This window comes from Phoca vitulina, unplaced genomic scaffold, assembly GCF_004348235.1.
Source record: "Phoca vitulina isolate PV1807 unplaced genomic scaffold, GSC_HSeal_1.0 scaffold9, whole genome shotgun sequence".
In the NCBI taxonomy this organism is placed as follows: Eukaryota; Metazoa; Chordata; class Mammalia; order Carnivora; family Phocidae; genus Phoca; species Phoca vitulina.
The window spans coordinates 22,173,715-22,201,050 of NW_022589712.1; the positions used below are offsets into that span (position 1 = coordinate 22,173,715).

The window sequence follows — 27,336 nt, forward strand, 5'->3', positions numbered from 1 at the left end:
ATCTTCATTTTACTTTGTTTTATTTTCTGTTTTGAGAAGTTGCACAATGGACACATTTGGGGTAAAGAGATTTGGAATACGAAATGTATCAAAAACCATTAGGGCCCAGAGACAGCAGAAATCTCTCTTCTGCTTTAAATAAGCTCACTGTAGTGAAAAGACATGTTTATCCATAAGAAGAAACTCCTATGACTCATTTTCTCCCCTTCCCTAATGCCTCCTTACTCCTGTCTGTGCCTTGTGTTTAGTGTTAGCATGTATTATGCATGGGCTCTGAGATCTCATGTGGGCTCTACTGAATAAGAACCACTGTGGGAGGGGGGAATGGACAGGGGCTGGAAGAAACCTTCTCAGGATAGAGAAGACCCACTGCTGAACCTTTGGGGATATACATTTCCTAGATCTGGGGTGGTTTTCCTCTATCTATGTCCTTCAGATTGAGAAGCAAAGCAGTGAGCAGTACCAGTACTATACAGGGAGACAAAGATGTGAGGTGCCGGGGGGGCCACAGCCAAGGAACAGATTGGCTACCAGGAGGAGTCCTGCATAGGTAGAGTAAGGATATCTTCTTTTACAGAATTTGTCAACTAGAGGGTGACAGCAGTCAACATTCCATGTCTTTTTTTTTTTAATTTAAATTCAATTATCTAACATATAGTACATCATTAGTTTTTGATATAATGTTCAATGATTCATTAGTTGCATATAACATTCCACGATCTTAAAGCTCTGTTTTACTCAGTCCCCCTTCAAGAATTCCTGATGGTACTTTTAAACTTAAAAAGCAAACAAAAGTGTTATTTTCATACCCTTTAGGGCTATTTTGGGTTTTTAAAGTGATAAGAGTGTATGAGTGAGTGAGAAAGAGTAAAAGTAAAAGTAAAAGCAAAAGGCTTACAGCATTGTAACTAAAATTCTCAAACCTTTGATAAGAAAAGAGTATGTGCTCTGCTACTATTTGTTGTCCTCAGAACAGTACGTATAGAACTACTAATACTAACATTACTACTACTACTACCACCACCAATAAAAGAAAATATAGAAATTTTTTACTGTGTGCCAGGCATTGTTCTATGGGTTCTATATACAGTAACTGCATTCTCACAACTGCCCCGTGAGGTCCTTGTCCCTATTTTATACCCAAGTAAGTTAGAGCTCAGAAAAGTTAAGTGAAGGAGTCAGAATTCTAACCCAGGAAGTGACCTTAACTGTTAGACATGCTGCTTCTGATGTATTGCTTCAAAACAAAACCAAAACTAAACACACACTTAATCGGTTCACCCACAGAAGTACTCTTCACCAAGAAGAAGGCAGTGGAGAGCATAGTGAATTGTACAGGCTGTGGCCACACCAGGGCTTGCATTCCAGATCTGGCAACAACAAGGACACGTGGCTCTTCCTTGGGCAAGTCATATACTCTCTAAGTTTTATTTTCCTTATCTGTAAAATAGGCTAGATAATGCCTATCTCAAAGGGTTATCTGGGGAACTAAATAACATAATATTTGAAAAGCACTTGGCACAGAACTCAAAAGAATGGTATTCATTACAATTCCTGTTAATTACTGTTGCATTAGAAACCAAGAGGACCTCTGTGTTTTATCCTGTGTAAGGTAATACAGGTCATCTCATTTTTTAGGGGAAACCCCACAACTAGGGTGCAGAGAATGTGTGGGGGAATGATGATGGAGGGGAGGTATGCAGAAAAGGTATTAAGAGCCCAGCATAAGTGGACAGGGAGATGTTTGTGTCCCAGACCCAGGATAAGTGGAGAGAAGTATGGTGGGAAGCAGAAGGAGGCAGAAAAGGAGTCTGGGATGACTTCTGATGCTCAGCTTGGGAGGACTGAAGTAGGGGTTGGGAAATGGAGCCGCTCAGGGTGGCATCTCAATGGGCTCCAGTCTATGAGTCAAAGCTCTGTACGCTGTCTCAACTTTGGCTATCAAATCTAGGAAGACAATAAGTTCAGATAAGGAGGGAGCCATGTGGGAATGGACAGTGAGTGGGAATCAGAACAAAACAGAGACTGTCTGGCCAGCAGATGCAGAGGTATGGATTCAGCTCAACCATGCAGGGGATGGCAGGGGAGATCTATTTGTTTTATAATTAGCATATGATAAGGGGAATGCTTTCTTCCATTTTGGTACGAGGTTCTGGAATGTCCAGTTACAATCCTGGTATGCTACCAAAAGATTTCATATCCTGGACTTTTTACTATCATATCACCAGTAAGGCGGCTCTGAGATAGTCTGGTAGGAAGCAAAAGCCAGTACCTTTTTGATGACAATGAAAATCCTTGGATTTATATACTATGACATGATATGAGGGGCATTGTTTAGCTCTTGACACAGCTATGAATACCTAGGGCAGAACACCAAAGGAAAAAGTCTACTTTGAAATCTCTCTCAGAACAAATCTGAGAGAATTTGCTGGTTAATGCAAATACATGTCCAAACAAGTACTGGTTTACTTAGGGAGTATGCAGAGCTGGCAAGCCTCACTTGGCATGAAGAGCATGAGTAATGATTCATTTTAATGAGGGATCTTGGGGGTCTATAATGAAGACTATGTGGTATTTCCCATGTGTCTCTTTGGAATGTGGACTGAGTGTACCCACAGTGGAAGAAAAGCCATTGGAAAATACATAGTTCACAAAACCTCTGGGGCTCTATAAGATTTAGATAATTTAATGGCATAGAAATGAATTCACAGAAATACACCCAGAGATCTCAGAGTAAAAAGCTTCCCTTCCCACAGGTAAGCAAATATGAGCACAAAGTAATGAGACTATATTTTTTGGGGAAAGGGGGATTTAATTTTTAATGATTTTTTATTTTAAGATGAATGCATCCCTGGAATAATTCATAGCCTCCCTACATGACTCTTCTGAAAGATAAGAGTCATTTGAATATCAAGTTCATATATATAAAGTACATATATTCATTTTTGAGACATAATTTCAGTCACACTTCACCTGTGAGCTCTGATCATTTGGAGCTTTTCTATTAGAGAAAATCAATACTTAACATTTTAGGTGGAAACAAAAAAATCTTGAAAGTGACAAGGAAAACCAACATTCCCCAGTCTTTACGATGGTCTTTGACTAGTCGATGAAATGGCAGATAGAATGAGCATTACTGCATGTTTGTTCTGGGGTCTTTCATCTGGGTGTCCCCTTAGATCCAGCTACAGGGTATGACTTCCTAGAAACAAATTTCCTTTCTGGTCAGATCTGGAGCATTATGTGATCATTCATTGCAAAGTATGTGAAGTACTGTACTGACCTTTATCTTGTATTTCTGGGCTGGCTAGAGCAAAACACTCCACAGAGCCTGGGCCTCCCAAAGAGCTCTGGGATTTTGGAGGGATTACGTACAGTTCTGGGGTGTTTGGAAGCATGTGATTCAGTCCTTCAGGCTTAAAGGAGGGGATGGTGACCCAGAACTCAGGACAAGAGAGTCCCAAGAGGCAGAAATGTTGGTGGGAGGAAGCTCTTCTGTGTGTACTGATATATCAAAGAGGACTTGGAATTCTAAAGAGAAGTAAGAAATTCTGTCTTAAAAGAAATAATTTTGAAATATTAAAACATGGTAAGAACTGAAACTAATGTGAAGTAAACTCAACAGGCAACTGTGTTGTTATCAGATAAATGTAGCACCACCCACTTGGGACTTATTCGTACCCAACAGACCAAGTGGAGATTTCTTGTAATTTATTTATCCCAATTAAAAAAAAAAAAAAGCAAAACCCTTAAATGCCTGCTATGCATAATCGCTAATTGTAAGACAGGTTCTAAACTGACTCAGGAGAACATCCATTTTCACTTGTTTCCTATGAAATTTAAGATCACTCCTCTAAAGAGGCCATTTCTTCTCTCCTCATTTGCATTTGCTCACCAACAACAGCAACAACAAAAAAATCCCAAGCAAAAAGCCCTTAAACAATAAAACTGCTGTCCAAGAAAAACATTTAGTTTGAAAAAGAGTTGAAAAATGTAGCCTTGGAAGAACCATTGCTTACATGGGATTGTTCAACAAATTCCTGTTGTGTGAGGTTTGGCATATACTTTCTAAAAATATAAGCATCTGGGGAAATGAGACAAAGCCCAGGTCCTGGACCAAATGAGGCACGCAGTGTGAATCTGTTAGTGATTATATCCATAATGAAATATGTGCCCAAATTTAGCAGTGCAAAATCAAATTAAATACAAAAGCCCAGCAGGCACTGTCCTTACCATAATATATAGCCAACAGAGAAGGTACATATGGCGGCGAGTCCACTGCTCCTGCTGGGATACGCATGGTGTGATGTCCTCATCTCGATTAATATAAAGGGCAAAACTGTTGTGTGCTGAAAAAGAACAAAGAGCAGGTGACACAGATTCTTATCATCGCCCCTCAATACTTGTTTTGTCTCCAGTAGGAGAAGAAATAGTGCAAATTCCTAGCAAAAGCACCACAGCAGAGAGCAGTTGTAAATGGCTCCTCTAAGAGGTAGGATGGACAGGAAAACATGTGCTGTATTGATCGCTCTACTGGTGTTTTTCTTCTCTATCTGAATTTTTAAAATTTTATTTTATTTATGACTGTCTCAGCAAATTTCAATGATTTTGAAGGATGTATAAGAAAAAACTGGAACATAATAAAGGAATAAAAATAACCACTGTTAATATTTTGGTAGAGGTCGTTTCCTCCTCCTTGTTTGTATTATTTATACATAGTTAAGATCATACTGTGCACAGAATTTTGTTTTGAGACTGTAGCATGAGAATTTTGGGGGGCAGGGCAGAGGGAGAAAGAGAATCTTAAGCAGGGTCTATCCCCTGCATGTCAGCCCAACTGGGGGCTAGATCTCACAAACCTGAGATCATGACCTGAGCTGAAATCAAGAGTCAGATGCTTAACCAACCAAGCCATCCAGGTGCCCCAACATGGGAATTTTTGATATGCCATTTTAGAAATTCTTCTAGAATATTAACCTTGTCCATGGTTGCTTGAAACTCCATTTTATAGATATATTGGATATATGAAAATTTATTTGACCAATTCCTGTTCTTGGACATTAAGTAGTAAAAGATTTTTAATTTTTCATTTATGAAAAATGTCATGATGAATATCTTCTGTAGAATTCTTTGTGTGAATGTCTGAATGTTAGATGATTTTCTTATAGTTAAAGGCATAATGCCAAATTATGTGTGTACCAGCAGCAGGTTAGGAAATAATGCCAAATTAGCTTCCAGAAAGGATGTACTGGTTTGTACCAGCAGGGCATGGATTTAGATATAATGTTTGAAGACAGACTCCAAAGAAGCTTGATGGGAACTTCCCATTTGTTTTTTGGACCCAGTGGCCACTCTGATGCTCATTTCAGTGGGCCAAGATGGGGATGAAATTTGGTAAGAAGAAAGGAAAGTCAGCTTGTCTTGGTGTTGAAATTTGATGGACAGATATAAGGAACAAAGATCTTCTTAGGTAAAACTGGGTTAGGATATAGATTTATCTTCCAACATTGAAGTTTCTCAAGAGTAAGAAGATGGCAGAACTGAGAACTGAACCATGAGTAAGTTTGAATTCTACTTAGTACCTCCTTAATGGCCACAAAAGAATCTTTGCTCTGCTCTCACTGTATTGTTTGGATAGTCAAGGAAAATGCAGGAAATTGAATGTTATAATTTTCAAACTGTAATAAGTATCATGGTACCAGGTGGCAGGTGGGCCTTGGCAGGAAAAGACATGGTAGTGATATCAAAGTGAACATCTTTGAAGCAACATATTGTTTATATTTATAGAAAAAACAGAAATACAAGATTTTTAAAGAAATACTAAGATAGTAGAAATTCTTTGCTTTAAATGTTCTCCTCTAGATAACTGTGCAGACTGCCACTATATTAGTAATTAGAGTATGGTATTCCTAGAATGTCAGGTGGGTGATTCCACAGTTGGGTAGCTTTATATTTCCTTATCCTTTGCTTCTCTATTGTCATTCTAAAACAGTATAATTAGCTCTGAAGGGAACCATGCAAAATGTACATGTGTGTTGATACAGAGACAGTATGTGTTTTAAAGATCTATTTTATTGTTTTATTCATTATAATCTAGTCACCTCAGATGACATTGGCCTGGAGATTCACCAATGATTTGAGATACCAACAGTAGTTTTGTAATGGTGCATTCATGTGTAAAATTCAAATGTATAGCTAACAGTAAGTCCAAGTCTTGTCAAATCTCACATGGGGAAAAAAACAACAACATTTTTAATGGGAATTATTAACTCCATTTTACACTGAAGATAGTGCTGACTCTGGTGGCCTGTGTGAGTTATAGAACCATGATGACATATTATTTTTATTTGTTAATATTAAAAAGTGTTTAAATTCTACCTCTTCAACCATTGTTCCAGAAAATCATCCATTTTTCTATAAAATTATATAAGTTCAAATAACTAATCTGAATATTCTTAGTTATCTAGTTATCATTTTTTTACTCAGCCTACTTGCTGACTATCGGATGTCATACCTGGAAGGGTTAGGATGTATTTTGAGGATGCCAGACAGAAAATCTCTTTGAAAAATGAAGATCTTTCTAGATCACTTCATTAATGTCATCATCACCACGAAAAAGGAGCTACTTGTTCCATCAATGACATAATCAATGACAAAAGATCTTTTTGTGTGCCAGTTGGCCCAGTGGCAAATCTCAGGGTAACAACATATCATTCAGAGTTTTCAGGCACTAAAGAATGTATATCTACCTGTCTAAAAATGTGTAAGGCAGATGATGTTTACTGTTAAACAGTACATATTGATAAAAGTAAAAGTAGTGTAAAATATTTATAGCAAATATAAACATTGCTCTGCAGGTAGTTAAGGTTTTATAAACTAATAAGATGGTAAAAATCTATAAATGGTCCTGCTGAATCTCTAAGTAACTTTTAGCAGCTCAATTGTAACCCAAAATCTGCAGCAGCAAGAGGGATCATTATTTCAGAACTACAAGTACAAGAAATCCAGTTCTAATCCACTCCCAGGCAACACTCTGCTTGAATGATTTCAGAACCAGGAAGGAAATATTCAAGTCCATTCAAGACCACTTGCTGCACAAGAATGGTAATCCTATGTTTTGTTCACTGTGGTATTTGTAGAAAAGAGCCTGGCACAAAAGAGGTGCTCAATAAATATTTGTGGAGATAAGTTAATCTTCAAAACAACATTTTTAATGGGAATTATTAACTCCATTTTGCAGACGAGGTAACAAAGACTCAGAAAAGATCATTATCTCGCCCAAGATCATAGAGCGAGTACATCTGGAGGTAGGGTTCGAGACCAGCTCTGTCTGCAAATGCTAGGCTCTGTTTTCTACATTAGAATTATATTTTTAAAAGATATAGTTAAGTAATCTTTGACTCAATAAACCTGTGGGAGTGGATGACTGAAAATCACTTACGTTGTCACTCAACTGACCAGAACTATTTTTTGCTTGAGCCTCAAAATAAACAAAGAGCTCTTCACTGTGAAAAATGTATTTTGCCAAATGTGTTCTTTCTTGTGGCATATAACCATTCTGAATAATAATAAACAATAAAATCAGCTGGCATAAAGTCAGGACTTTTCAGTGGTACAGTGAGAAAGACGGCTGCAGGCAGCTCTTACAGCTTTCGACTCAGAGGAGGTCAAGGTGTAACTTTCTTGGTCATCCCGCATCCGGTTCTCTTGGCAGCTGCCTTTGCCATGTTGTCTAAACTCCACCCCAATGAGATCAAAGTCATAGACCTGAAGTGCATGAGCTGGGAAGTCGATGCCACATCTGCCCCAGCCCCCAAGACTGGACCCTGGGTCTGTCTCCCAAAAAGATTGGTGATGACATGCAAGGCAACAGGTGACTGGAAGGATCTGATCATGACAGTGAAACTGACCATTTGGAATAGACAGGCCCACATTGAGTAGTACCTTCTGCCTCTGCCCTATCGTCAAAGGCCCCCAGGAACCAGTCAGAGACAGAGAGAAGCAAAAGACCAGCAAACACAGTGGAAGTCTCACTTTTGATGAAATTGTCCACATTGCCCGACAGATGCAGTACCAATCTTTATAGTCAGAGAGCTCTCTGGAGCCGTTAAAGAGAATCTGGGGACTTCCCAGTTTGTGGGTTGCAATGTTGATGGCCGCCATCCTCATGACATCGTAGATGATATCAACAGTGGTACAGGGGAATGCCCAGCTACTTAAGAACCACAAAGGAAAATACTTCAATAAAGGATCATTTGACAAAAAAAAAAAAAAAAAAAAAGCACACTCAGGAATGATCTGTTTCTATTTCTCAAACACAAATACCTTTTATTTTATTATTATTATTTTTTAAAAGATTTTATTTATTTATTTGAGAGAGAGTGCATGAGCAGGGGGGAGGAGCAGAGGGAGAAACAGACTGCCCGTTGAACAGGGAGCCTGATGTGGGGCTCGATCCCAGGATCCTGAAATCATGACTTGAGCCAAAGGCAGACGCTCAATGGACTGAGCCACCCAGGTGCCCCCGCAAATACCTTTTAAAGTTTTCTCAGGTGTAGATACACTTTGAATGAGCGAAGAAAGAGATAAAGTCTGGTTGCCAGAGGGGGCTCTTAAGAATTGCATTGGACTGTTTTCTGCAGTGCATTGTCAATAGAACAATTGCCGGCAGCTGAGTTCCTGAGGTTCTACTGTTTGTTTTTAAGTGCTAAGTAAGATGAAAGGTTGATAGCCCAAGGAATAAACTTTTGATTTAATCTATAAACTCTGCCCTAGAAAGCACTGGTCTAAAATATAAGAAATCTTACCCCAAGCTCCAGTTTCCAGTGCTGCTAATGTTAATGAGACTGTGTTAAAAAAAAAATTGCATCCAAAAAGGGAAGCCCAAATCTGTCTTGGGTTTTGGCATCCTTTGTGAGTTTTCTTAATGGGGTTCAGGTGGGTTTCCTTTATGGAGCAATGATTATCACCATGAACTGAGCAGCATCCCAAGGCAAAGGTCAGCCCTCAGAGAGGACCCACCACATGTTGTCACCTCTACACAGAGACGCTCAGCCTTGAGCAGAGGGCTGGATTCAAGGAGGGACCCGTAACTTAATTATGATGTGAAGGAGATGGGATAAGAAAAAGGCTTTTGGAGGAGAGGCTCCAAGGAAGAATGCAGTGGAATTAAGTAGAAAGATCAGGAAACTGGCATTTGGGATCTAGTTCTGGTTGTATCCTACCACATTATAAGACTTTAGTCAGGTTCTTATACATTTGTGAAGCTCAGTATTTTTTTTTTTTTTTTTGTAAAATGAGGGGGTTGCATTAAACTAGTGCACCTCAAACTTCAGTCATGACAAAGTAGTGTTTTAAGCTTTGCTATATCACATTGTAGGGCTCACCCAGGCATTAGGCATGGTAGACATGTGTCCAAGGCCCATGAAAATGTTTTAATTTCTTCTACGATCAGAAGAAAAAAAATGAACATTTAGAGTTGAAGATTATATTCATCTTTATAATAATGCAGTCATAAAAGGTTACATATATAATATATATACATATATATGCATATATAAGATATAAACTATGTAATAAATATTTATATAAATATATATCTAAATAAATGTATATACATATATATGTACATATAAATAAACGTCAGAAAGGACCCAGAAATGTAAAGTGCCTAGGGCCTACAAAAGTCAAAAATCATACTGCAGCCCTGTCACATGCCACCTGATTTTTAAAAAATGTTCTTACTCAATTCAGATTAAAAAAATAAATGCATTTATAGGGAGACTTATGAAACTTATAAACTCTCATAAATAGAATATCACTTGATAGAAGATAATCACAAAAATAAATACAATGAAAACTAACTGATCTGAATAAATGTTGGCTAAATATGTGGGCCTGATTGATGGCTTTGATTCTGAGGCCAGTGCTTGATGTGTACAGTAGGGAGGTTAGTAAGCATTAGAGGGGCATTAAAAATACACTAGCATGAGATAGAGACTCCCCTAAATGGAATCAGAAGGATTGAAAAATAATTGAGAGCGAATTACCTTTTCACTACGTGATTCAATATTGCTGAATGCCAGGTCCCTGTGCCACATAAATTATCTATCATCAGAGCTACTCCGCCGATGTACTTGAACAGATTATCTGTAAGTTGTAGCTCTACCTTTTAAGTGCTCAATTATTTGATTTATGAACAGATGTTCTTTTGCCAGAAAAATGGAGAGAAGATGAGTAGGAAGTTGAGGTATTGATGGAGGAATTTAAGGGTATTTAACAGGATTAAAGAAATGGATTTACAAGGCACAAGGAGGATCTGGACATGCTACTGGGAAAGACATTTTGATTATCTGTGATGACAGTCAGTAGTCTACCCTAAAGGGGAGTCTTAGAATAAACTTTGCTGGGGAATAAATAGGAGGATAAAACTATGCTGCATGATGGCATGAATTCAGGCCAGCCGAATGAATGAATTAGGGAACTTGCTCAAGATGATTTTAGAGCTCTAGAATCTACAATTGCCATCTGAGTGTACAGTACAAAAAACAATAAACAAGACCTGAAGAGTATGTTCAACTGCCATTTCTCAGGTCTTTCTCCGTCTCAAAATATTTTTTAATAGGAGAGTACTGCTCCCATACCACGTGAACCCCAGACAAAAATCATTTCATCCTTGGAGGCAAAACCAGCTTCTGAATGTGAGGTATGGCCGACCAGCCCCTGCTCAGCTGGATAATAAGAGACCTGGCGGCCCATGTCCACCTGTGTGCATCTGGGGGCACAGGCAGACCTCTGGGCGCGTTCTCAAAGTAATGTGTACATCAAATCTGCAGGCGAGCTTCTTGAAAATGAGATTGCTGGGCCTTGCTTCCAGGGTATCTGGTGTGCTGGATGCGGAGTAGAGCTCACAGTGGTCCCCATGGAGGTGAACCACAGTTCTTACCTTCGTGTTTGTCAGTATATCTAGGGTTTCTTATATCCCTATGGCCACTTTTGACTATAAATAAAAAGGTGAAGGATGGTTGTGTCCGTGGGCACGGGCGTCACCATGCACCTGCATTCTTGGGGCAGCCCAGGCTGCAGGCAGGGCTGGAGAAATGACCGGACCTTCCTGGCAGGATGGGGTGAAGGAGAGTACCTAAGGTGTCTTAACAACTTACAGGTCTATCACAAATAAAAATATTATGGAAAACTGCTCTAAGATACAGGAAGTTGTACATTCCATATTGTAACATCAATATTTTGCTTACTCCCCCCCAACACCTGTAGATTAAATGGGGGTTATTAAAAGCGAGAAATCTTATTCTGTAATAAAGCAAGAAGGAATTTCCAAGTTTGAAGATAAAGCCCCTTGTATTAGCAAAACATGATCTAAAATGTAAGAAAAGGCGACGTCAGAGATGACTGGCAAAAATCACAAAACGCTGACTGCTCCGAACTTTGCAAACTTCTGGGTGCTCCAAATAAGTCAAATGTTTGAAGAATCCAGGGGGAAGCAGGGCCGGGTGGGGACATGCACAGAATTGGGTGGATCTTCTGTAAATCCGGAGTCAGTGGAGGTGAGGACATGCCCGTGACATCGAGGCACCACGGAAACAAACCTGTCGCGGGCTCTAAGACACCTACGTTTTTAACTCGGAAAACCTGCCCACCTGTTTTATCCCTTCCACCCGAAACTGTCTTTATTAATTTTACTAATTGGTCGGCTCAAAATTTGTCATCCTCCCTCACTGTCTTCCATAGCAGAGATATCTGAGTGCTTTGCAGGACAGGGAACTGGCCGTCTTAACCACTGTAGTTTCCAGGTCTCCACAAGTCAGATGGAGCCTTCCCTTGGCCTGGACTTCCCGCTCCCGAGGGCTGAGGCGCTGCTTTTAGTGGGCTTATGCCATAATATGTACAATCATGACACAGAATCTTTCCAGAAACTGCCAGAGCTTTTTGGATTGTGTTGTGGTGGAGGATAGCTGTTCCCACTGGCTTACACGGGCATCTCAGAATACGCAACTAATGAATCGTTTAACACTACACCAAAAACTAATGATGTACTGTAGGTTGGCTAATTGAATTTAAATAATAATAATAAAAAAGACTCAGGTTAGAAATGTGACGGAGGGTCAGAAACTTAGATTCAGATGGAACTGATATTTATCGAGTGCCAGGATGTTCTGTGCACTTCCAAAACTCTTCATGAATTCAGTATCCAATGTGGGACTCGCCCAGTCCTCACATTAGCCCCAACCACCATTAGGATATGGTTCTAATAATTAGGCCAAATAAACAAAATAGTACCACGACTGACACTAAGACAGGCATATCTTTGCAATTAAGAGCAAACGGTCCATCACAGAAATAATTACATTGGGACAGTGGCACCATTTTACTGGGTTCTTATTTTTGCATTTAAAAAACATTTTTAATATGACTTGAGGGCCAGTTAATATCTCTTGCTGAATCTTTCTAAGGAAGATATCCACAAGGTGCTAAGGGTCTGCGGCATGGTTAGGGAGCTTCAGGGCAGAGCCAGCAGCCAGCAGGCCACCAAAAGGAATTCTTTTTGGGAATGTGATGCCAGAGATGACCCATGCTGTACCTGAAATTATAAAAGCAAATTGAAAGTGACCTATATTGGCTTCTTCCATGAACACTGCACGATGAGTGTCTGCAGTTCTCACAGAATAGTACCTCTAATTATTGTCCTCAGAGAGTCAAATGATTACAATATGGTGGAACATTCACAGGCCTGTAGACCTGTGATGGTACAGTGGCCTGGGGGATCTGGTCTGTTCGGGGGGCCACGGCAAAACTTCACGTGGCAGGAGACATTCGAACTGGGTCTTTAAGTGTGACTAGGGCTTCAAGGAAGACGTTCATTCACAGAGCCAAGAAGAAGTGTGTGAAGGCACAGCACACATCACTGAGAGGTCTGTCACCTCTGTGGGACACGAAGGAGAACGAAGAGTTCAGTTCAGACAGGTCAGGTAGCGCATAACCCAAATCATGGAGGGCCTTATATGGACTTTGTCCTGTAGGAAGCAGAGATACCTCTAGAGGCTTTTAGACTCCATCATGGAGTTTGATGTAGATAAGGTAGGAGAAACAGACTTGGATATTAACGGTAGAAAGGGCGAGCTAGAGGCAGGGTGGAGGGCAGATTGGTGAGAGGAGAGATTTCTCTACCAACCCGCTCCCCTCTCCTTCTATCCTTGCTTTTTCTTGCAGAATGGACTCCATTCTCTCCCTGACTTCCTTCTAGAGCTTCCTCAGCCTTTTTTCTCCCCTACTTCTTTGCAGCCTCCCCCCCTAAAGGTCCCCCTTCTACTCTTTTCTCTCTCACTTTAGTAAGTACCATAATGCTGAAGACAACAGAGGGAAAAGAACAAAAAGAAAGCCAGTCTTTAATTTTGCCAAATATATATTTGACACGTAAACACATAAACATGATTTATTTCATCTCTCTGTGTTTTGTGTTGTTTCCCCCATTATTAATTTATGTGCATAAATACTGAATATGCAATAACAAGGATAGGTACCATTTACTGAGCTCCTAGTATATGCTCAGTTTTATGCTAGACAGTGTCCCCCAGTGTTGTGCTTAGTTCTGACAGCAACTCTGAAGCAATAGTTATTTTTACCCTCATTTTATAAATGAGGATATGGGAGAAGGATGAACTTGTTAGAGTTCATGCAGATCTACTGAATGGTGCAGCCAGCATGAGACCTCAGATCTACCTGACTCCAAAACCCATGCTTTTACTGAGTGACACACACTGCTTTCCAGGCTTGTTTGTTTGTTTGTTCATTCATTCAATAAATACTTATGGTACTCCTACTCTGTGCCACTCAGGAGTCCAGGTACTTAAAATATATCTCAGAACAGAGCAGACAAAGATTCTTGACCCCCACAGATGACTGTTCTTGGGAATGCATTTCTCTTAGGCTCATAAAGATGCCCATTGGCAGATGAATATTACTCAGCCATCAGAAAGGATGAAATCTTACCATTTGCAATGACATGGATGGAACTGGAGGGTATTATGCTAAATGAAATAAGTCAGTCTGAGAAAGACAATTATGATATTGTTTCACTCATATGTGGAATTTAAGAAACAAAACAGAGGATCATAGGGGAGGGGAGGGAAAAATAAAATAAGACGAAATCAGAGAGGGAGACCAGCCATGAGAGACTCTTAATTCTAGGAAACAAACTGAAGGTTGCTAGAGGGGAGGTGAGTGGGTGACACGCATGAAGGAGGGCATGTGATATGATGAGCACTGGGTGTTGTATGCAACTGATGAATCACTGACCTCTACATCTGAAGCTAATGATACACTATATGTTAATTAATTGAATTTAAATAAAATAAGATTAAAAAATTAGGCTCATTAAAAAATGAAGCTCATTAGGCTTCAACAGATTTGAAGTCTCTCACCTCAGAAAAAGCCAAATTCATTAGGGTTGCATGAGGATTATATGAAATCCTATAATAACAGTGGCTTGTGTGGTATATGCAAAAAATAATTGAAGTTATTTTGTGAGACCTCCCACTTAAGACATGTTGCCAAATAATACTGTCTAACATTTACTGCATACCAGGAACTAAAGTAAGTAACTTTACATGGATTAAAACTCATTTACATCTCACAAAGATCCTTTGAGTCGTATATTATTATCAATTCTATTTTATGAAAACGGAGGCCCAGAGAAGTTAAGAAAGTTGCTCAAGGTTGCCAGCTGGAAGGTGGTGGATTTGGGCTTCGACTTGGGCTGTTTGGCTTTGCAGCCACCCTTTTAACCATGATGCTATATTGCCTCTGGAGCACCTGGGAAGACCCAAGGATAGGGGCATAGCCCAGTGGAAGAACTGGTATTGGAGAAGGGTACCTGTTGGTTTTATGGCTGTTCCTAAGAGAGGGAACCTGCCTCCTCTCAACCACCCATTCACCTTGGAAAGATTTCAGGGGCTGAGAGATGAATGGCTCTACATTCAAGTTTACAAGGAGGACTACAGACCAGACTTTTTGTTCATGGTTGGTGGTAAATCCCATGTGTACTGAGGGCCTCAGCTAGCCAGAGGCGCAGGGGTGAGAATAACCCCAATCCACTGACGCAAAAGTCCCTCTCTTTCTGAGATGCTATTCATGCTACCTTTTTGTCTTGTCTTTGGCCGACCCTTCTTAAAAGTGTTTTGAAGTTTTGAAGAGCGCTTTAGCGGGTAGGTTGAGGGGTGGTGGAGGGGAGAGCCAAGGGAGATATGGTCCAGGGAGAAGGCCAGGGAAGAGGAAACTTAATGGGGTGTTTCTGTAGTCAGTAAAACCTAAAACCTCTAAGGATCGTGAGGCACTGACATTTTAGGGAGCAAGTATAGAAGACAAAACCCACTGTTAGGAGCACTCTGAAATTAAAAAAGAAACTTCTAAAATAAGAAACTAGGATTTTAATATTATTTGCATGCTTCTCAAAAATTATTCTGAGCTCAACAGAATCCACTTATCCATATATATCAGCATCCTCCACTGTAAGGGTATTTCTCTAAAAACACAATTCTGACCATTTGGTTCCCTTCTCTAAAACCTCCTCATGATCTTCAGAACAAAGTCCAAGTTTCTTAGAAGCATTGCCTTCGAAGACTTGTCCTATTGGATTTAACTTATTTTTCTAGGTTAATCTCAGACCATTCTGTATTAGCAACTCTGTTTCCCCAAAAGGCCTCATGTGTTCATGCCTTTGCTCATGTTCTTCTCTCTGACTGTAACCCCCTGATGTTTGGGATCTTCACTGTAGTATATACTTAAGACAGGGTCATTTTCTGCTCATCAAAGGATCATCCCTCATGGTTCTCTGAACCTCCACAGTTAGGTGGGGCCATTGTGACTAGTTCTGCTCAATGGACTGTTATTAAAAGAAGTGATGTGGATACTTCTAGGCCAATGCATTTCCAAGCTGGGGTGATTACATAATACATTAATATACCACATAATGCTACAGTTAACATGAAGGAAGGAGAACCCAATGCAGTGGGAACAAGTTCTTTAGGGAGAAGGAACAGACCTTACTGGCCATTGTATGCTCAGATCCCTGCACTTAATAGGGTCTCAGTAAACTTGTGTTCAAGGACCATGATAGTATGACTTTCTCTTAAGTAAACCCTATTTTTCCATTAGTTTTGTTACTTAAAAACCAAGCAATTTAAGAGGAATAAAAAATAAGTTCCTGGATGCGATACATAAGTAAATTTAAGAAAATACATTCATCTTGAAAGCACAAAAGCTGTAATTTTCTATTACAGAAAAAGGGGGCTACTTTGCCCCAAACCATATTTATATGGAACTAAGTCACCAAGCTAAAGCTGCATATCCACAAAATATGTAGAGTTATTAATTTTTTGAAGTGAGAAACAGTAACATATTTCCACTGACCTTTATAATTTCATCACACTCTTCTACCAGAGTGTACAAGCAGATTTCAGTAATCCTAAAGAACCTTCTTTTTTTAAAATCTAAAGTCAATTAATTAACATATAATGTATTGTTAGTTTCAGAGGTAGAGGTCTTATATAATACCCAGTGCTCATTACATAACATGCCCTCCTTAATGTCCATTACCCAGTTACCCCATCCTCCCACACCCCTCCCCTCCAGCAACCCTCAGTTTGTTTCCTGTGGTTAAGAGTGTCTTATGGTTTGTCTCCCTCTCTGATTTCATCTTGTTTTATTTTTCCCTCCTCTGTCTTATTTCTCAAATTCTTCATATCAGTGAGATCATATGATAATTGTCTTTCTCTGATTGACTTATTTTGCTTAGCATAATAACCTCTAGTTCCATCCATGTCCTTGCAAATGGCAAGATTTTATTTTTTTGATGGCTGAGTAGTATTCCATTGTGTGTGTGTATGTGTGTGTGTGTGTGTGTGTGTGTGTATACCATATCTTTTTTATCCATTCATCTGTCAATGGACATCTGGGTTCTTTCCATGGTTTGGCTACTGTGGACATTGCTGCTATAAATATTGGGTGCAGGTGTCCCTTCGGATCGCTATTTTTGTATCTTTGGGGTAAATACCCAGTAGTGCAATTGCTGGGTCATAGGGTAGCTCTATTTTCAAATTTCTGAGGAACCTCCATACTGTTTTCCAGAGTGGCTGCACCAGTTTGCATTCCTACCAACAGTGTAGGAGGGTTCCCCTTTCTCCGCATCTCCGCCAAGATCTGTCGTTTCCTGACTTGTTAATTTTAGCCATTCTGACTGGTGTGAGCTGATATCTCATTGTGGTTTTGATTTGGATTTCCCTGATGCCGAGTGATATTGAGCACTTTTTTCATGTGTCTGTTGGCCATTTGAATGTCTTCTTTGGAGAAATGTCTGTTTGTATCTTCTGCCCATTTCTTGATTGGATTATTTGTTCTTTGGGTGTTGAGTTTGATAAGTTCTTAATAGATTTTGGATACTAGTCCTTTATCTGATATGTCATTTGCAAATATCTTCTCCCATTCAGTCAGTGGTCTTTTGTTTTTGTTGACTGTTTCCTTTGCTGTGCAAAGGCTTTTTATCTTTTTTTTTTTTTTTAAGATTTTATTTATTTGACAGAGAGAGACACAGTGAGAGAGGGAACACAAGCAGGGGGAGTGGGAGAGGGAGAAGCAGGCTCCTCACTGAGCAGAGAGCCAGATGTGGGGCTCCATCCCAGGACCCTGGGATCATGACCTGAGCCGAAGGCAGATGCTTAATAACTGAGCCACCCAGGCACCCCCAAAGGCTTTTTATCTTGATGAAATTCCAATATTTCATTTTTGCCTTTGTTTCCTTTGCCTCTGGAGACATGTCTAGCAAGAAGTTGTTGTGGCCAAGGTCACAGAGGTTGCTGCCTGTGTTCTCTAAGATTTTGATGTATTCCTGTCTCACATTTAGGTCTTTCAACCATTTTGAGTCTATTTTTGTGTGTGGTGTAAGGAAATGGTCCAGTTTCATTCTTCTGCATGTGACTATCCAATTTTCCCAACATCATTTGTTGAAGAGACTGTCTTTTTTCCATTGGACATTCTTTCCTGCTTTGTCGAAGATTAGTTGACCATAGAGTTGAGGGTCCATTTCTGGGCTCTCTATTCTGTTCCATTGATCTATGTGTCTGTTTTTGTGCCCGTACCATACTGTCTTGATGATGACAGCTTTGTAATAGAGCTTGAGGTCTGGCGTTGTGATGTCACCAGATCTAGTTTTCTTTTTCAAAATTCCTTTGGCTATTTGGGGTCTTTTCTGGTTCCATACAAATTTTAGGATTATTTGGTCCAGCTCTGTGAAAAAAGTTGATGGTATTTTGATAGGGATTGCATTAAATGTATAGATTGCTCTAGGAAGCATAGATATTTGAACAATATTTGTTCTCCAATCCACGAGCATGGAATGTTTTTTGATTTCTTTGTGTCTTCCTCCATTTCTTTCATAAATGTCCTGTAGTTTTTAGAGTACAGATCTTTTGCCTCTTTGGTTTGGTTTATTCCTAGGTATCTTATGGTTTTTGGTGCAGTTGTAAATGGGATCGACTTCTTAATTTCTCTTTCTTCTGTCTCATTGTTAGTGTATAGAAATGCAACTGATTTTTGTGCATTGATTTTATATCTTGTCACTTTGCTGAATTCCTGTATGAGTTCTAGCAATTTTGGGGTGGAGTCTTTTGGATTTCCCACATACAATATCATGTCATCTGCAAAGAGTGAGAGTTTGACTTCTTCTTTGCCAATTCGGATGCCTCTTATTTCTTTTTGTTGTCTGATTGCTGAGGCTAGGACTTCTAGGACTATGTTAAACAGCAGTGGTGATAGTGGACATCCCTGCCATGTTCCTGACCTTAAGGGAAAAGCTCTCAGTTTTTCCCCATTGAGTATGACATTTGCTGTGGGCTTTCTGTATATGGCTTTTATGATACTGAGCTATGTTCTCCCTACCCCTACACTGTGAAGAGTTTTAATCAAGAAAGGATGCTGTACTTTGTCAAGTGCTTTTTCTGCATCTATTGAGAGGATCATATGGCTCTTGTTCTTTTCCTAAAGAACCTTCTTCACTGAGTCTCTAAACACAATGATTCCAAGTGGTTTTAATTTACCCTTGTTTATGATAAAATAAATGTTATTCTGATTGATTGGCAAATGTCTAACAGCAGCAATAAGAGCATTTATGTTTGACGTGAAGACATTATAAAATCTATAACCCAAACCTTTAAAGCCCGATTTGAAATGTCAAATTTGACTTATGAGGAACAGTTATAATCCTGCTTCATGCAAGAAGCATTAGGTTAATGCTGGAGCAAAGTACTCTTGCCAGGCATGCGCTGGCATAATTAATCAGGGATACTTCAGAAACGAATCGTCTCCAAGAGGGTATTGATTTACTGTCACGACACATTTTCCTTACGGCGGCGATGGTGCTCCAGAGCTGGGATGCACTGGCATGCATGTTTCAGTGACTAAGCCTTGATCTGTCCTCCTGGATGCCTGCCATCCTGCACTGACATCTGCAAACACTCACATTTGACAGCTTCATGCCTGAGTGTGGTGGCTTCCAAGTTGATTAGGATTAGTTCAGAGGGCTTTTGGACTAGTCTGAGTGTAATCGAAAGCAGAGAACTGTGAGTCTCCAGTGACGTGCGCCTAGTAAATGGCATCATTAATAGAGAATGTGCATGTGCATACACACGCATGCAAACTCACATATGTAAACACACCCATGCACACACATGTATACACACATAAACATACTCATGCACACACACATGCATAGGTACAAATGGACACACACACATAGCATACTTAAGGAATGGGGCAGGTTTCAGTTTTAATATTGAGGCTTATCTCTATTATCTATTAAACTAAATTCAAGTCTCACAGAAACATTAAACACATACAAAGCAGCTATATAACTTAGCTCTTTTTCATAATGATTCTATAATATAAGGTAATAACTATCAGAAGAAGCTTTCACAGCACAGAGTATTCAAATGTTCTCCCAAAGATTACAGGGAAAAGTTAAGGGAGAAAGTGACAATTCAGCTCACAGCTCAAAGCTCTTCTCTGTAGCCTCTTAATTTGGCTTTGCAAACAGAAAAGGACACATTTTCTACACAAAGTAATGTTGATGGTTATAGAAATATGGATGGACCGACAGTAGATACTGGGTGGGAGAGAGGCCTCTAGGAAAGGGATAACATCTCTGCTACCCTGGACACAGAGCATTAAGTTCAATGCCCCTTCTAGGGCTTTTTGCAAGCCGTATTTCCCTGTACATTTTATGTCCTGCTTTGGCTGCATTGCTGATTGTATGGCCAACACTGAATACAGATGAATGGGGACTCCAGCGGCTGCATAAGGTCTTCTCTCTATGGGGAGGTGAAGGGAAGATGGCCAGGAAGCCATTCACCATTAGCGAGCTACATGACTTCAAGCCAACAGGAGCCCTTCTGGATCCCAGGCTCCTCATCTGTAAGAGTCCGCGACAGTTGACAGCAGGGATACTGTTCAAGTCCTGAGAATTCATGTCTACATCCTTGATGATACGCTTCTGTATCCAGTGTTTATATCTGCCCTTCCTTCCTCCCTCACCGTGTAAACTTTGATCTTAACACATATAGCACACAAATAATAAGTGTCTAGGAGATGAATGTCCACAAAGTGAACTCACTCCCATAACCGGCACCTACATCAAGAAATTGAGCATTATAAGTCCCCCAGAATATCCCCCTTGCACCCCCTCTTGTCACAACTAATGCCCCCCCACAAGGTGACCACTACTCTGATTTTGAACACCAAAGTAGTTCTGTTTCATTTTAAAATTTACATGAATGAAATACAGTATGTATTTTTTTTTTTTTTTTTTTTTGGTGCCTGGCTGGTTTTGCTTCATATTACATTGGTGAGCTTCATCCATGTTGAGGCGTAGAGTTGTGGGTTTCCATTCTCACTGTTGTATAGTAGTGTGAATACAATACCATTTATTTGTTTATTCTACTGTCAATGATACTGTGACTTCTTTGCAGTTTGATCCATTTAGAAAACATTGCTGCTATGAACATTCTTATGTGTTCTTCTCTTGGTGAACACATGTTGGCATTTTTCTTGGCTATAGACTGAGGAGAGGAGTTGCAGGATGCTCAGCTGTAGTAAACAATGCCAAGGTGATTGTACCAATTTACACTCCCGTGAGCGGTGTACAGAATTCCACGTGTTCCACATCCTTGTCAGCCGTGATACTGTCTGTCTTTTTCACTTCAGTTGTTCTCATGCTTGCCGTTTAAATGACAGCATTACACTCCTAACCGCCATCACCTTTGGTCCCAGGGGACCCAGGCTGTCAAAGTGTTGTAGGTCAGGTTCCCTGTGGAGCAGACCCTGAGGTGGAAACCAGCATGCAGAAGGTTTACTGAGGAGTTTCTGAACATCAGCGCCTGTCAGGGGAGAAGGAAGAGGCATGCAGCAGAGGGAGAAGGGAGCGTGGGATGTGGTCTCAGCGCGGCTGACCCATGGCGAGCTCGGAAGCCGGCCCTGCCCTTCAGATCTACCTCAAACTGGAGTAGGTCTTTATACCCTCACAGACCAGTGATGGGGTGCAGGCCGCCACAGGGAGGGGACCTGACCTCTATCAAGACAGTTCTCCTCGGGATAGGGCGGTTCCAGGAGAGGACCTCAGGAAGCATTGAAGAGGGCAGGACTCCTAGCTGCTGGCGAAGTAGGTCCTTTGTCCCAAAAGGGGCCTGGGTGGCACTTCCCCGCCTCCACTGAACATGGATGGTCCTACTTGCCAGTGCAATCCATGTCTTGGCCATAGAGTCAGCAGTGCAGCCTGCTAAGCCTCTATTTGTGAAATTCATCCAGAGAATATCTACCACGATGAGAGCCTGACAGTTCACAACTGCACTGCAGGGCTATGAATGCGCTGACATGGGCATCGATGCGAACTTAGCGTTTTTAGGAGGCAAGAAGCTGGTCAGTATATGGTAAGATCCCTCACTACCACTTCATTTGGGGGCTATTAAGTCAGCTGTTGTAATTTTACATACGGTCATGCATGACTAAGCAGCCTCCTGGACATGCAACTGGGTTTCTTATTAACTAGGGTGTAGGTGGCACTTCATGCTTTTTACAACTTCTTATCAATTTGTAGCTATTCAACAATTTATTTAGCTGAATAAGGCATAGGCTAGACTGTCTAGTTTTGGTGACCATAGATTTGAGATTCTAGGAATCATGCCAGTCACACGGACGGCGTATTCTCTTGTGAGACAGTGCATACGGGAGGGGTTTCAGGAGGAAGAAATATGCTTCAGGCTCCAGATCTAGATCTTAACAAAGTGACCTTTGGTTTTATTTTACCTTATGGCCTATGCTTTGTTATTTGCACCCACAGACTAATATTTTAAACAGCTTTATTTCCCAAACCATATATATCAACTCACAATCCTCCCCATTTTAATATAATTAATCAAAGACATACATTTTGGCCAGCTTCAGATCAGTATGAGATCAACAGTATTACTACACAGCTCAGAGTTCAGCCAAATCAAAGAAACCTGACATTTTCATTAGCCTCCGCAGCCTAATCAAGGGCAGAGATACATGTTTTTAAGCTTAAACACAGCTCGTGGGCTGTTCCCCACACCTATTTTTCTTGACCCCTACGAGTCAGGTCCCCATTGTGCAGATATCTTGGGTAAGCAGAAAGATCCCCAGTGTATATAGTGATGACTGAAACTTGTGTCTCTTCACAGGAGTCCTCCTCACTCGTGGATACTGGACCTTCAAGGGCTGTTCATCGGCTTTTGACTTTAGGTCGACCCCTTGCTCCAGTCAACATAATTTCCTGACTCAATATTCCTCTGGCTCTGACAGTCATGGATCAAAGCTTTCTGGGAGCCCCTAAAGAAGGAAGCAGGATGAGAGCAGAGTTCACTCAGAGGCTTGAGAATCCTCACTCTCAAGAATCAGAGAGCATGAAGGAGAAAGGACAGGAGAAAGACGATTCCACAGTATAAAGTGAGGAGCATTATGGGCTGTGTGAACTAGATATAGCAACCAGTCCCGGAATGCTGGGGCTAGGAATAAAGTGAGCTGAGGGTTGCACCAAAGCTGTGTGCCGTGCTCTATGAGGATGGACACTCAGGGGTCATGAAAGTGGAATACACTGAAAGTGTAAATTGATTCAATAACCGTTTTGTTAAATTTATGAATATGACCAAGAATAAAAGATTAGGAGGGAAAGCTAGGGTGCGTTAAGAATATCAAGCATCCTTATAGTTAAGGAAACTCAAATAAATCCTTCTGCAATGTGGAGGAGGACCCCTTCCTCTGGCCTTAACTGATCTGGGGATTGACCCACCATGTGCTTGCTTCAGTCTAGAAGAAACAAGGTGGCTTCCGGTATTTGAGCAGAGATGTTGGAATCCGTCAGATGCTTGAGCAGGAGATGGTTTACAAATGTAGATGAGGAACAGGAAAGGGAGAGAGAGGCAAGGGGCAGGTTGCTTCTCTGAGGCATGTGCATATTCTTTGGCTCTGTCTAAATTGGTCGTTGGTCATATTATTGTCTTTGATTGATTCTTGACAGATCATCTCAGGTGATTTCCATTTAATACCTGCAGGGAATGGGTCCCAGCCTTATCCTTAATTCCTTTTAATTCATCACCTATGGAACATTACAGATAAGCAGGATTCTAAATCAGAGTAACGAAGAGAAATGTCACTGAACGATATCTGGACACCCCTGGAATGGTAAGGGCTAGGGATTAAGCAAATGAAATGCATATTGTAAGAAGCACTGACTTCACAGCCTTGCAGGGACAGCCAGGAAGGAACATGCACACAGGGTTTTCAGACAGTAGGTGCTTCATACATCTTTGTGCAATGAGGGAATGGGTGAGGGTTCTGCAGAACACGGTGGATGCTGAAGGCATGACCGGGTTACTTTCCGTCATTTTTAAGTTCATAGGGAGGATGAGCCAGTCTTTCTATAAGGGTCTCTCTCACAAAGCTCTCTCCTCCCAGTGAGGTATATTGTGTTCAGCTCTTGCCAAACTTAAATTGCATCCATGTTAAAGAGGAAAAAAGGCTTTAGCACATTCCTTAGGGGAATGGAAACAATTTATTTTGTTTGTTTCTAATGGAGAGGGTTAGCTCCAAAATCTCACTGTGAGGTCTGAGAATCTGGGTTGAGGACCAACAGGCAGCCAGAGGGAGCGGGAGAGGGAGAGAGAGAGAGGCTGAGAGAGTGGAGGACAAACAGGGAGAGGGAGAGAGAGAGGGAGGAGAAAGGGAGAGAGAGAGAGACAGCCAGAGGGAGCAGGAGAGGGAGAGAGAGAGAGGGAGAGAGAGAGGGAGATAGAGGGAGACCAGTCACTGAGACCTCAGCAGGTGACTGAAACAGCAGGAGCCACTAATTATAAAGCCAACGCATAAACTATAGTTCCTAGATTTAGGGCAGGAATACATACTTAGCTAAGTATTATATGAATTGATGTACTTTCCCAATATTTAGTTTTTCTTAAAAATGCTTGTTTTGTTTTAAAATTGAAACCTTCCTCTGCTGCTCAGCACAACCAAGTACAATATCGTTTTGGGGGGGGGGTGGTTTTTGTTTGGTTGGTTTGTCTTCCTCCTTGATATTCAGAAAATGGCACCGCCAAGCTTAGAGTTCACCTTGCTTCAGAGGAGGGAAGTAGAAGGCACAAATGCAAATGACCTGGGCGACAACAAGTAATGCGCTTTTGGAAAGACTCTCTGATTTCCCAACATGAACTGGATGATGAGAAACATAAGCATGATTTCTCATCTGCTGGTGTCCCCGAAAGCTTATTTTGTAACATAATTTATTTCCGGAGGGTGGGCTTCATCCCCTAACAAGAGCAGAGCATTGTCACTGCGAAGCTGCCGATGTCAGTACCCAGCCTCAGGGTTAACATGGGCGGCATCAATAACAAGGAAGAGGCATCCTTCTCAGAGTTCCCAAGCCTGTAATAAGACTGTTGGCGTTTCAGTGATATACGGGCTCTTTTTATGTTTGGCAGAGAGCAGTATGCTTTGGGTCTTGGAGATACTGTTTGATTGCTTTACAGAAACCAATCAATAACACACAGGTAAAGTTTTCTGCAAGATACATAAATCCTAGCATGGGGAGACCAGCTGTTGTGAGATTCTGGATGGGCGCCAGTTTCCAACTGGGGAGTCTCAAGGAAATGATCCTGAATCTGGGGCTTTGTTTGGATTTCAATGGAACATAATCGGGCGACATCTGGTCCCCCACCTTGTGCTGGCTTGGCCACACTTCCTCCGTTGTGGCTCTGGGCACCTCCTGCAGGGCTTCCTGTGAGTGCCAAGGACCAGTGACCTGCCTGTCACCAGCTGCCAATCAGTTTTTCACAGTGGGGGACAAAAAACGAACTTGGGCCCCTGAAGATGCCTGCTGAGAGCGGCTCATAAAAATGATCTTCAAATCCAATTTGGGTTCCGCTGCCCCACAAGTTACTGGACATGAGACAAAAAGGAATTTTAAAACTAACTTTGGGGCGGGGGTGGGGGGTGGGAAGCTAGCAGAAGGGAATCAGGAAAAGCATAGGAAATTGGCAACAGTGTGGGGCACAAGGTAATGGAAAGGTAGGGAAAGGGTGAGAGACCTAATGAATAAGGAGTAATAATAAGCAAATTGATGGAAATACATGCACCCTTACTAATAAGCAGTGACATTCAAGTAAAAAACTATTTTCACATATTAAATTAGCAAGTCTCTCTTTTAAAATAAGAATTCTCCGTGTTGCAAGGAGGAGGTGAAAAATGCACACTCCTGAATGCTGGACAAAGAATGCATGACAACCACTGTTTTGGACGGAAACTGACCCTATTATCAAGGACCCCGAACCCTTTCGCGAAGACTGTAATTGAACTTCTGGGTCTATGCTAAAGAAATAATAATCAGCCTAAATAAAACAAATAAACACAAGATAAAAACACACCCTTCCTCAGCTTAGTGAACAAAGATATTTTCCCTAACCCTATTTACAACAACAGAATAATTAAAAATTATCTTAATGATCTACAATGAGGGAATGGTTTTTAAACTAAGATATATCCACTCCACAAAATACTACATAGCCACTAAAAGATATCAAGAAAATACTTATATTATCATATTTAGACATCAAAGAACATCAAAGACTACTTATGTTATCATTAGTTTTAAAAATCTTGTTTTTTTCCTAAAAGGAAGACATTATAATGTTAACAATGACTTCCTTTGTCTGCAGGACCATGAGTAACCATCTTTCTTGTTTCTACAGTTTTGTATTTTTTAATTTATACGTATTATTTTATTATTAAAGATAACTTCATGAAAAATTTTAAAGAATGTATTAAAGAAAATGTTGCCTATGTATAGGAAAATACTTGAATTTTTTTAAAAAAGATTTTATTTACTTATCTGAGAGAGAAAGACGGAGATAGTGACAGAGAGCACAAGTAGGGAGGAGGGAGAAGCAGGCTCCCGCTGAGCAGGGAGCCTGATGTGGGGCTTGATCCTTGGACCCTGGGATCATGACCTGAGCCGAAGACAGACACTTAACCAACTGAGCCACCCAGGCGTCCCTATACACTCTTCTAATGTAAACATTTTTTCCACAATTTTTTTATTATAGCTATTTCCCTCAACATTGTATATGTGCCAAAAAGCTGGAAAAACTGGGATTGTCTTAGTAATATGTGAATAAAGAGTCATAGCAATCATAAAACCTCCTATCTTTATTCATGAAAAATAATTTATTTTTTCTTTTTTATTCAGACTGAAAAGGAGCCAGAATCATTATTAGCTGGCAGAGAGGAAGGGGAATCTTTAGTTTATAATCAGAGACACCAAGTCTAACAAAAGATGTAAATATTTTGGTACTTTGCAGATACAGAAAATACATATAAGGGCACTCACTTTGATAAATATGACTACAATATGCATTTCTTCCAAATGTAAAGTAATAGGAAACATGAAAAATACTGAAAATGTTAATGATGTATTAAGGGGCTGTAAAATAGGAATATCCAACTACATGATTTAAATATCCTTACTGCAAAGATATTTCAAAGTAGTGAAAATTGGATATAAGAATAAAGTTTGGTTAGAATCAACAAATGGGACCCAAAGGGCACATTTTTTAGTTGCTTGTATAAACAATTCAGACTAATATAAAATATTCAAGGGGTAATTAAGTTTTTAAATCAAGAAAACTCAATTATTTTCAAATTAAGAGTGTTGTACATTTTCCAACGTTAATCTTGGTCAGGGTTTTTCAGGCCTACTTTGTATGTCTTATA

The 27,336-nt window shown here is 40.4% G+C and overlaps 1 protein-coding gene across 7 annotated transcripts in view; it reads right to left on the minus strand.

Moving 5' to 3' along the window:
• Positions 1-27,336, minus strand: part of AIG1 (androgen induced 1) — a 285,599-nt gene that overhangs the window by 90,885 nt on the left and 167,378 nt on the right. For 6 of the 7 annotated variants that reach the window (XR_004299977.1, XR_004299976.1, XM_032407762.1 and 3 more), the window contains exon 4: positions 4,234-4,349. Coding sequence is in view for 5 of the 7 variants with exons in the window: in XM_032407762.1 (XP_032263653.1) it covers positions 4,234-4,349 (116 nt within the window). In the remaining 2 variants the exon portion in view is untranslated. Of the gene's footprint in view, positions 1-691; positions 3,532-4,233; positions 4,350-27,336 lie in introns of those variants that run through there. The other variant, XM_032407766.1, reaches the window with a different exon arrangement.